We start from the raw sequence: 12,647 nt of genomic DNA, 5'->3' as shown, positions 1-12,647 counted from the left end.
TAGTACAGTGCCGGGCACATAGTAAGCGCTTAAAAAATACCACAGTTATCAAGAACAGCCTCTTAAAATTATAGCCTCTCAAAATTTTTCAAGATCCTTCCATGTCCATTATCTCATGTGGAGCTCCTAACTTCCCAGAAAATGACAGAGACTATCTTCAGAGCCCTTGGTAAGGTAGAGCTCATCGGGAATTTAGGTGGTAAACTCTTCAAGGGCAATGCTTTGACTTCTGTTTTTATTGTGGGCATCCAAGAGTCTGTCGAAGTGCTTTACCACACAGTAGGTGCCCAATTCAGTTTTGCTGCCACTTGGAAGTCATCCTGTATAGAGCTCTCTCCACACAACAGAATAAATGAACTCCCAAGGAGCAGCAGAGGGACTCAGGAAGAGACCTAATCAATCACTGAGCACCTACTATGCACAGAGCATTGTACTAAACACTTGGGGAAGTACAATACAACAGAATCAGCAGATAGGTTCCCTGCCCATAATGAGCTTTCAGACTTTATCAGCTTCTGGAACTATTGTCTCCATTAACGGACTTTTCTACTGTGTGGCAACGACAGGAAATAATTCCACTGAATGCACCCTATCATTCTCCCCAAATGATGGTCCCACATTAACCAGGTGCTTTCCCCATGCCTCAAACTCCACCAGAGATGACCATAAATGTCTTTATTGACAAAGGAACAGAGGCTCAGAGAGGTTGAGTAACGTAGGGTCGCACAGTAGAAGTGGTTAGATGCCAGACTTTGACTCTCAGATCTGACTGCCTCTCAAGGAAACACAGATGGGAGGAGAGAAATAAAAGTTTTAGCAATTAATTGATCTCTGTCTGAAAGGAGACCCTAAATCTTCCTCCGTCCATTGAATCAATTTGAAATTATTTAAACATAATTTTCCTTTTCCCTTAAACCAATCTTTGAAATATTAGTTCTTCAGTGATGTTCTCAAACAACATCTGTTCAATGATGTGTCTATTATAATGCTAATAGGTTTGGCTTGATTTATAGTAGTTTTCCAGCAACTTTGGCATTAAGGAGACAGAGCGGGAGGTTTCTTTCTAGCCTAGAGTCTTCAGCAATACCCTTCAAATATTATTAATCTCTGGAAGAAGAAGCTGGCAGGTGGAAGCCATTTTATTATAGCACGTACAAAAGCAGCACTAGATCAGTAGCTTCAAGGACGATCCAATGTAATGATTGTGTATGGTAATTGCTCTATCATTGGAGATTTAATTCAGCATGGTTCCTGTCAAGTCTGTCTGGGCCTTAGACCTTTGGCCTTACAAACACACTGTATGTAATGTCTAATTTTACTTGGCTAAGAAAATATATTCACTGGCATTTGGCTTGAGTTACCCACTGTGTTAAAATAAGTAAGTTGATTTGTTGTTGCTTTATTTTTTTTCTCTTCTTGGGGAAGATTAGGTAGGTCTATGGAAAGTTGTTCAATAGTTTAAGGGTTTTTTTTAACGTTGAAATAGATTGAAACACCTCAAACTGTTCCGTCCTCAGTTGATGGCCCAGAGGTCCATCCAGGAGTGGTGTCAATGGCGGCCCCTTTGCCAGCATGCCCTCTAGCCCGGGGCTCATTCATTCAATCATATTTATTGAGTACTTACTGTTTGCAAAGCACTGTACTAAGCATTTGGGAGAGTACAATATTAAAATAAACAGATACATTCCCAAGTGGAACTGGGAGATGCTAAACTGGGAGTTTTGGGGTAGCATATTGTGCAAACAAGGGAAAGGATGCCATTTAGGAGTGGTCCACTTTCTTGGCCAGCCCCTCCCTGGAGCTCCTCCAGGTATCCCTGATCCTCTTCCCATCGCACCTTCCCTCCTACCTTTCCTTTCTTCTTTAATTTTGCAATTGGTCTGGTGGGAAGATTACCCGTGTTGTAGGGCTGGTTCTGCCTGTAGCTGGCCAGTGTGGGCAAAGGCTGCCCATGTTTTGCATCGCTGCCCTCCTACTTACTCCATGTCCCAGTGAAAATGTGACAGGCCAGGGCGATGGAGTACAAGTGGTGCTGTGCAAGCTACCACCTCTGCAATCAGCTCCTCTGCCCAAGTTCTCAGTCCAAAAGTCTCAGGGCCAAGGCTCATCCATTCTTCCAAGTTGGAGACTCCATCATCCCAGCTTCCTTGCCTGCAGTTCGGCTATCATTCTTCATTTCCTCCTGTAGTTCTTCAGACTCTTTCCCTTGACACTCTCTCATCTCCTCATTTTGTTCCCTTTTTCCGCCCTTCATTCCTAATCCCCTCTGTTTATCCTGCCCACCTCAAGGTACATGTGAGCACAAAACCAAACAAAATAGCAAAATGGACTCTTCTTTTTTTCTTTTTCTTAACCATAATAGTAATAATTAATAAAAATAATAATTTTGATATTTGTTAAGCACTTACTATGTGCAGAGCACTGTTCTAAGCGCTGGGGAGGATACAAGGCAATCAGGTTGTCCCATGTGGGGCTCACTATCTTAACCCCCATTTTACAGATGAGGTAATTGAGGCAGAGAGAAATTAAGTGACTTGCCCAAAGTCACACAGCTGACAAGCTGTAGAGCCGGGCTTTGAACCCATGACCTCTGACTCCCAAGCCTGGGGTCTTTCCACTGAGCCAAGCTGCTTCTCTATACATCAGAGATCGTGTCTACCAACTTTGCTGTGTTTTACTCTCCGAACGCTTAGTACAGTGCTCTGCACATAGGAAACACCCAATAAATGCTTTTGATCAGTTGACTCATAAGTGGCACATGCATTTAGAATGGCATCCCACTCAATTATCATCAATAGCCAGATACTAAAATACTTGGGCTCGTAGAAGAAAGGGATCAACATTTCCAATGAATTTAATGAATACAGAGCACTTACAAGCAATGCGTAATTGTAAATATTATTGTCACTGTGATTCTTAAAAGATAAATTGAAACCCTCTTCTTTTTCTAATCTGGCACTACAAAGGAACACTCTAGAGAGCACTTTATGTGTTTACTTTTTTAACATAAGAATAAAGATGTGGCCCTTGAACTAATAAACTTGTTACTGAATGGTTAAGGTAATTCTGAAAAAAGATTGGTCTGTTTGAGGGCCTCAAAATTCAATGAAGGACAAAGAGTTAGATCCTGCCAGGTTTAAGGATGTTCTCATCAATGCCGAGTTTTAAACCATCAAGTGCATATTTTATTAAAATGTTTTGCTTTTGAAGTGGAAATGAATGTTTTGTTCCTGGCAAATTTTTTTGATTTTTTTTTTCATTTTCCCTTCAGACAGCGTTGAAGATGAGATGGAAATGGCCACCGTGCGGCATCGGCCGGAGACTCTCGAACTGCTGGAAGCCCAGAGCAAATTCACAAAGAAGGAGCTTCAGATCCTGTACAGGGGATTCAAGAACGTAAGCACTTGCTTCCTGACCAATGTTGGTACTAGATTCAGTCATGTCTTTCAGAGGTGTGAGGTGAGAGGGAAGAAATAGAACAATATCACAAGATTATGAGTCCAGTTGAGTTGGTGATCACAAAATGACTTTACAGTTAACAGATATAGCATGCATTACCCGGGCATGAGTTTAGTCAAACCAGTGGTTAGCAAATTAACCTGTTTGGAATTTCTGTATGGTGAATCACTACACATTGCAGTATTCAACAATTCACAGTTCACCAAGTACTATTCAATTGAATGTTTCTGTATCAAATTTATCAAAGTATCTTAATCTTGTCCACCCCCGGTTGGCTGAGAATTTTCCAAGGGGTGGATGTTCTGTTGTCTAAACTGTGTGGGCATTGTTCTTGAGTGGGGCAGGCATGGATTTCTCCAGGGAAAATGGTTTCTGGCTTTGGAAAATGATGATGGCAGAGGGACTGAAAGGAAGAGGGAGGGAGAGATGGAGAAGGGAAGAAAGAGAGATGGAGGGAGAGAGGAAGAGGTGGGAGGGAAGAAGAGAAGACTAGGGAGAGAAAGAGAGGAAGCGATGCAGAAAGAGAGCAATACTTTGGAACCTGTGTTGCGAAGAGAAGAGGCAGCTATGCCTCTTTGCGGAAAAGCTGCAGGTCCCAGGTGGGCTTCTGTAAAAGTGTGGGATATGGGAAAACACCAAGCAGCAGTGTGGGGAAAGGTAAGAGACTCAAAGACTGTAGAAGCCAATATTAAGCAATAACTGAAAGATAATCAAGGATGAAAGCACTTTTTTTCCTATAATAATTGGCAATTTTATTTGCTTTAACTGATTTTATGTTCTTCAGGAAAATTACCTTATTTTATGCTATAGTATAATTGCAAACTCAGGGGGGTCTTAAAAAGAAGTAAATCTACTCCAACATCCAAACATCCTCCTTTGCCACCATTCCTTCTCCATTTTATCCCCATTGCCATCGCAGCGGTCCCTCTCCATCTGGCATCTAGCTTCCTGCCCTCATATTTGGGGCAACAGAAATGATGATTACTACAATCATTAAGCTCTTAAAGCAGTATGTAGCGCCTGGCAGAACCATAACCCAGGCACTGAAACATGCATTCCTCAGGATGACTTTCTGACTCTTGGATCCAGGAGTGCATTTCTCCTCATTATGAAAAAGTTTCTAAAACATTTTCCCTTTCCTGAGTTTTTGGAGAAGTGCTTAAGGAGTCATGATGAATAGTCAGAAGCGTCAACTGTGAGAAATTGAAATCAGAATGACCTTTTAATTAGGTTTAGTACCCTCTGTTCAAAATGTATTCCTTTAGTAATAATAATAGCATTTCCTGAACACCCACTGGATGCCATGCACTGAATAAAGCACAAAATAAGTCCTAGGTTCCTTGCCCACCAAAAGCTTCCACTCTAATGGAATCAGAAATAAAAGTTTTTACACAGAAATCAATATTATTAATTGAATGTACCCATGAATAAAATGTATACCCATAGACCTGAGAGGGCAGGGAACAGAGGAATGGGGAAAGAGAGTGAGTGGGCTGGCATTGGGAGAGAAGGAGAATGTAAGCTCCTTTTTGTGGTATTTAAGAGCTTACTATGTGTCAGGAACTGTTGTAAGTGGTGAGATAGAAGTGAATTAGGTTGTGCACAGTTCCTGTCTGCTCTGCACACAGTAAGCTCTCAGTGGAGAAGCAGCGTGGCTCAGTGGAAAGAGCATGGCCTTGGGAGTCAGAGGTCATGGGTTCTAATCCCTGCTCTGCCACTTGTCAGCTGTGTGACTTTTGGCAAGTCACTTAACTTCTCTGTGCCTCAATTCCCTCATTTGTAAAACGGAGATTTAGACTGTGAGCCCCATATGGGACAACCTGAATAACTTATATCCCCGCCCCCAACACTTAGAACAATGCTTGGCATATAGTAAGCGCTTAACAAAAGCCATCATCATCATTATTATAAATATGATGGAATATAGGGCTCACAGTCTAAGTAGGAGGGAGAACAGGAGAACTGAGGCACAGAGAAGTTAGGTGATTTGCCTACGGTGTCACAGCAAGCTTTGGCAGAGTCAGGATTAGAACTCAAGCCCACGTTCTTTCCACTAGGCCATGCTGCTACCTTGTGGGCAGAGAATATGTACCAACTCTGTTGTAACGTACTCTCCCAAATGTAGAATAGTGGTCTATACACTGAAAGCACTCAATAAATGTTGATTGATTGACTGAAAAAAGAAAGGAAGCAGCATGGCCTAGTGGAAAGAAGTTGGGTCTGTGAGTCAGAGGCCTGGGTTTTATTTCCCGATCCACCATTTGCCTCCTGTGGGTGATCTCGGACAAAATCACTTCTCTGTACCTCAGTTTCCTCATCTGTAAAATGGAGACTAAATACTTGTGAGCCCCACGTCAGACAGGGACTGGGTCCAACCTGTTTATCCCAGCACATAGTACTGTGTAGTAAGCGCATAACAATACTATTATTATTATCATCACTATTATTATTGTTGTTATTGGAAAAGGAAGGTGGCAAGTGGGGAGAGTGAGTTTGGGGTGGCCAGCAATAGGTAGCCAGATCAAATTATGAAATTTGTTTGCTTCTGGAGAGCACTTAAAGCAACTTTTTTCGAGTGATCTAATTTTCCCGGCATTCGGTTATGCTTCTAAAGAAACATCCCTCTGCAATACCCCAGATTCCAATCAGTTCCTCACTAGGCCGGAAACCCTATTCTTTAGGGTCTCTATGAGAACTCTGCACCATACATTTCAGCTATTTTTAGCTTTTAAAAAATATGGATGACGGTAACATATGGCAAAGAAAGTTGCGGAAAGCCCCTAATTAAATCATTCAGTGCTTTGAAAATATCACTGTAATATGATGAGTGTGGGTAAGGGTCCTCATAATGGAGAAAAGAAGGATTATCTGAAATCAGTGAAGTCCATTTTACAAAGCTAAAGATAGCTAAAATGTATGGGGCAGAGCTGTTATTGGAAAAAGAATGGGGAGTTGAGTCACAGAGAGAAGTGGGTTGAAGTGCTTAGAGCAGGGGAATTGTACCTAATGGTGTATCATCAACGGCTCGTTTTGTCACGCACCCAAAGATCTCTTCTTAGTCCTTCCACTGACTCACTGTATGATCTTCAAATCATTGGATCCTTCCATTTCTCCCACCTGTAAATTGGGGAGTAAAGTTTTCCTTTCCAGGAATAAAGTGGATAATAGTTGGCTTGATACAGCTATTGAGCGTGTTGGGTAAAAGATGCTCCTTAAAGGCAAGTCTTATTTATGAACTTCAGAATGAACTCACTGTGCTCTTGCAGCTAACTGAAATGTAAAGAGTTATTTCCCCAGACACAATGCCGGTGCTTTAAATTTCCCCAGTCCTGGCTGCAGGGTCCTAGCAGAGAAGAGACTGCACCTTCAAAGGTCAAGTCTAGTCTAGAGAAATAACACTTGTTCTAATCCAAATAGAATTGAAAGCCTTCCTTTCCGGTAAAAAAAAAAAACCCTACAATGACTCAACACCCAGCGTGCGTGGGTTTTTTGAGTGTTTCTCGTAAGTACTGAGGAGCAGCTTGTGAGTGCTCATAAGAAACTCTCTTTTGCACTGCAAGCAACAGGGACGAACAAAAAATGTTAGGGGCCCAGAATGAATTATTGACTCATATTTCGCTTCTACCTTTGTTCTCCCTCACCTCCTTCCACGAAGTGAAGGAAACAGTCTTGATCTGTCCCTTAAAGAGAAAAAAAGTAGTCTTAAATAATAATAATAATAATAATAATAATAATAATAATAATGTTGGTATTTGTTAAGCACTTACTATGTGCCAAGCACTGTGCTAAGTGCTGGGGGAGATACAAGGCTCAGTGGAAAGAGCCCGGGCTTTGGAGTCAGAGGTCATGGGTTCAAATCCCAGCTCCTCCAACCGTCAGCTTTGTGACTCTGAGCAAGTCACTTAACTTCTCTGTGCCTCAGTTACCTCATCTGTAAATGGGGATTAAAACTGTGAGCCCCCGCACCCCCGGGATGATCTGATCACCTTGTAACCTCCCCAGTGCTTAGAACAGTGCTTTGCACATAATAAGTGCTTAACAAATGCCATTATTATTATTATTATTATTATTCAGGTTATCACACGTGGGGCTCACAGTCTTAATCCCCATTTGACAGATGAGGTAACTGAGGCCCAGAGAAGTTAAGTGACTTGCCCAAGGTCATACAGCTGACAAGTGATGGAGCTGGAATTAGAACCCATGACCTCTGACTCCCAAGCCCAGGCTCTTTCCACTAAGCCATGCTGCTGCTCTAAAGACTGGCTGCCTTTAAATGAACAACACTGATTTCAGAACCATTCTTTTCCCCATTTTGAAGATCTTTACGCACACACTAGTATCATCTAAATGCAATATTTTCAAAGCACTTAATGATTTAATTAGGTAGTTCGACAACTTCCTTTTCTGTACATGATTATCATCATCATCCCTGTTTTATAAATATGAAAAAATTAACTCAGAGATTGTTTTAAGCAGTGCTTAGCACAGTTCCCCATTCAATAGGCATTCAAAAATCGAAGGCTGGATTCACTCAGCATCCAAATTACTCTTTAGCTAAGAGCACTAGGAGACCATTCATGGAATTATTGCCTGGGCAGAGCAGTCAATCAATTAATCACATTTCCTGAGCAATTCCTGTGTGCAGAGCATTGTCCTAAGCTCTTTCATTCATTCATTCATTCAATCGTATTTATTGAGCACTTACTGTGTGCAGAGCACTGTACTAAGCACTTGGGAAGTACAAGTTGGCAACATATAGAGACGGTCCCTACCCATCAGTGGGCTCACAGTCTAGAAGGGGGAGACAGACAACAAAACATTAACAAAATAAAATAAATAGAATAAATATGTACAAGTAAAATAGAGTAATAAATATGTACAAACTTATATACATATGTGCAGGTGATAGTAGAGAACTTGGGATAGTAGAGTATAACAGAGTTGATAGACACTTTTCCTGCCCACAATGAGCTTACAGTCTAAAGGGGGAGACAGATATTAATGCAAATAAATAAATTATGGATGTGCACATAAAAGTTGTGGAGCTGAGGGGAGGGGTGGATAAAGGGTGCAAATCCTAGTTATCAAGGGTGACACAGAAGGGACTGGGAGAAAAGGAAAGGCATCTTGGAGAAGATGTGCTTTAAATAAGGCTTTGAAGGTGGGGAGAGTGGTTGTCTGTGCAATATGGCAGGATATGGGCAAGGGGTCAGCGGTAACATAGATGAGATCGAGGTGCAGTAATTAGATTGCAAAGTGTGCAGTGTGGGTTAGATTTAGAAATCTGGGAGGTCTAAACAGATCCTGTCAAAGTAGCTTCTGAACTACTCATGATGTAGCTCCTGAGGATGAGCTATGCTTGAGAAGAACTGGGGTTGTAAAATTCCTACAGCTATCAAGAAGCCACTCCATCAGAGACAGAATATTCACTTCACTTCTCTGAGCCTCAGGTGCCTCATCTGTAAAATGGAGATTAAAAGTGTAAGCCCCACATGGGACAGGGGCTGTGTCCCACCCAGTTTGCTTCTATCCATCCCAGTGCTCAGTGCAGTGCCTGACACAAAGTAAGTGCTTAATAAATGCCACAATTATTATTACTGAATGGCCGTCACTTCATCACTTGCATTTCCTTCATTCTTTAGAGGGAAATTATTTGATGACTAAAACCTTCGTGTTCAAAACAAGTTCTTTCATCTGCCAAAATCTACTTCAATCAATCAATGATATTTGGTGGGCGATTACTGTGTGCAGAGCAGTGTCTTAAGCACTTGGGAGAGTACAATAAAACAGAGTTGGCAGACATGTTCCCAGTGAGTTTACAGTCTAGGGGGGAGACAGACATTAATGTAAATAAATAATACATCAGATATAATATAAGGATATGTACATAAATAATTGTTGTGGGGCGAATATCAGTGCCTAAAGACCACAGATCCAAGTGCACAGACCTGTAAGGAAGGGTAAATATTTTCTTTGCCACAGACTTAATTTAAGCCCAGTGTGGTGGAGCATAATGATGTCCTCATAGTTACTTTTGAAATTTGTACTGGGCTTCCTGATCATTTAATAGTGAGAGGAAAATCTTATCATGAAAAGGCTGTCTATCATCAGTAGTAGTGTTCCTGATTTATTGGACAAACTATATCAGAAGCAAAGCAGGACAGTCCGCTTGCCTAATTATGAAGATTGCTAAATCAGTGTGTTGTACAGGAGGCAGGAATGTTGTTTAACAGATTGTGGTACCTCTTGCTTTCCCCCGTAATTGCTCGTAGCAACACATTTTCACCTGTCTGGTTTGCCAGGTCCATTTCTTTATTGAAAGCTTCATATAATATCTAGCTGTCCTTTGTGTTCCAAGATGACGCTGATGATGGGGGAGGTCTTGGAAAGGCAGGTAAATATGGCTGCTCTACATTGGTTTACTCTTTACTATTGCACCACAAGGTTAAAATTCACCAGGCATGGTTCCCTGAGAAGCTGATGTTGAGATAGGTGAGGCAGGCAATGAATATTCAGCACACCTTTCCCATCTCCTCCACTACCTGGGGTATGCAGTAATAATAACAATAATAATAATAATAAGAATGCTATTAAGCACTTAGTATGTGCCAGGAATTATGATAAACTGGGGTAGATACAAAATAATGCCTCCCTAAACAGTTTGTTGTCAAGTGAGGAACAATCCAGTCCCGTCAGAGAAACAGCGTGGCTCAGTGGAAAGAGCATGGGCTTTGGAGTCAGAGGTCATGGGTTCAAATCCCGGCTCCACCAGTTGTCAGCTGTGTGACTTTGGACAAGTCACTTAACTTCTCTGTGCCTCAGTTACCTCATCAGTAAGATGGGCATTAAGACTGTGAGCCCCCCGTGGGACAACCTGATCACCTTGTAACCTCCCCAGCGCTTAGAACAGTGCTCATAGTAAGCACTTAATAAATGCCATTATTATTATCAGCAATCTTAAGGCCAAAAGCCTGAGTCATCTACTTACACTGGGGGTTTGTTTAGGGATTCGAGAAGGAGGTATCCCACAATCATTAGGAAGTGTCCCAGAGGTTTTTTTGTTTTTGTTTTTTGATGATAGTGGTGATGGTTTTCATACAGCCATCCACACTCTCTGATATGGTGTCCTGATCACTCATTCATTCCTCCATTCGGTCGTACTTATCGAGCACTTACTGTGTGCAGAGCACTGTACCAAGCACTTGGGAAGTACAATTCAGCAACAAATAGAAACAATCCCTGCCCACAACAGGCTCACAATCTAGCCGCAGGCATTGCAAGGTGTCAGATGGGGGTTTGGGGTACAAACATCTCTGGCCTCAGAATGGACTATTTCTATGCAGTAGACTCCGCTGTGACTTATCTACTTCTCATACCACTCTTGAGGGGGGCATTCGCATCTCCTGTGCAAACTGCCAGGGCCACCTTATTTATCTTTTTTATGATTTGCTTATGTTCCATTCTTTTATAACACACCAGCTGGGTTGGAACTACACACTCCCTTATGCAGGCCTTTTTTAAAAATCTGTGGACACAGTGAGACAGTGGAAATGTTGCTGGTTATTGGAATCGGGGAAAGAGCAACAAGAGTTATGAGAAGCTAGAAATTCAGAGGTCCGCATACACATTTATAAGCACAAAGGTTTAAGGTCCTGATCACAGTACTTTGAGCCCAATCTGACCTGTGTGCCTGTCACCAAAATAAAACTTCTATTATTATCATTTTTATGGCATTTGTTAAGCACTTACTATATGTCAGACACTCAACTAAGCGCTGGCTGGACACAAGCAAATCGGGTTGGACACAGTCCCTGTCCTATGTGGGACTCCCAATCTCAATCCCCATTTTACAGGTGAGGTAGCTGAGGCCAAGAGAAATGAAGTGGCTTGCCCAAGGTCACACTGCAGAACAAGTGGTGGAGCCGGGACTAGAACCCATGACCTTGCTGACTCCAAGCTAGCCTCTCCCCCAAAAAAGACAGGGGGAAATGCCCAACAAATTACTGGGCCATTATGAACAATTGAAAGTGTAAGAAATGTCCAAAAAGTGATGCAGCAAATTGCTACAGTATTCCCCTAAGAAAATTAGATTTTTTAAAAAAAAATTGCATAATTTTAGGTGGGAGGTATGGGTAAGATACATTTTGGGGGATATTTGGGTGATGAAAATTAAAATGACCATTCAGTAAAGTGTGTCATATTAGTTGATTACCTTGAAGTGATTGGCAAAGTTTTCTTGAAAGCTAACCCAATCCTAAACTTCTCTTTAAAGTTAATCAACTGGGGGCTCTTAAGAAATGGTTTATTCTTCGACTAACCCTTCCAGAAGATTATATCAGTTCCCTTAATGAGACTTCCATGAAAATTACCTGAGCTTGGCTGAATAGATTCCATTTTAAAAGATATAACTATTCAAAGATGCCAAATCTAGACAAAAACAGATTCTCTTGTATTTTATCTTTAAAAGAAAAAAAAATCCAAGCCGTGCCTATACCCATCTTTCATTGCATTGTTCTTCGATGGCAACTTTAAAATCAGAATTCACTTGCTTCAATCTCTAATAATACTAGATTTTGCTAACTTTAAGTATTATAAATCTATCACTATTATTCGCCTTATCTTTAATGTCTATCTCCCCCTGTGGACAGTAAATTATTTGTGGGCAGGATATTGTATTGTATTGTACTTTCCCAAGAGCTTAGTTCAGGGCTCCACACACAGTAGGGGCTCAGTAAATTCCATTGATTAGTAGATCATGCTATAGGTACCTTGTTTACTGATAAAAATGAGACAAAACAAAGTAGCATGGCTTAGTGGAAAGAGCCACGGTTTTGGGAGTCAGAGGATGTGGGTTCTAATCCCGGCTCTGCCACTTGTCTGCTGTGTGAGTTTGGGCAAGCCACTTACTTCTCTGTGCCTCAGTTACCTCATCTGTAAGATGGGGATTAAGACTGTGAACACCACGTGAGACAACCTGATTACCTTGTACCTACCCCAGTTCTTAGAACAGTGCTTGGCATGTAGTAAGCGCCCATACCATCATCATTATCATTATTATTACTGTTATTAAAAACACTGAGTGTCACAGAGCCAGAATTAGAACTCAGAATTCAGAGTTCCACTAGGCTGTGTATCCTTGAGGACTAGAATTAAGTCTTTCACTTCTTCATAATCCCCAAGTATGCAGT

General features: G+C 41.5%; 1 protein-coding gene across 8 annotated transcripts in view; it reads left to right on the top strand.

Annotated features, from left to right (window-relative positions):
- The window catches only part of KCNIP4 (potassium voltage-gated channel interacting protein 4), a 696,461-nt gene that overhangs the window by 652,666 nt on the left and 31,148 nt on the right, over window positions 1-12,647 (top strand). For all 8 annotated transcript variants that reach the window (XM_038752174.1, XM_038752175.1, XM_038752171.1 and 5 more), the window contains one exon: window positions 3,272-3,396. In XM_038752174.1, the coding sequence (XP_038608102.1) occupies window positions 3,272-3,396 (125 nt within the window). The remainder of the gene's footprint in view (window positions 1-3,271; window positions 3,397-12,647) is intronic.

The sequence above is a fragment of the Tachyglossus aculeatus genome, chromosome 10, assembly GCF_015852505.1.
Source record: "Tachyglossus aculeatus isolate mTacAcu1 chromosome 10, mTacAcu1.pri, whole genome shotgun sequence".
Classification (NCBI taxonomy): Eukaryota; Metazoa; Chordata; class Mammalia; order Monotremata; family Tachyglossidae; genus Tachyglossus; species Tachyglossus aculeatus.
This window is presented reverse-complemented; position numbering and strand designations above follow the sequence as displayed.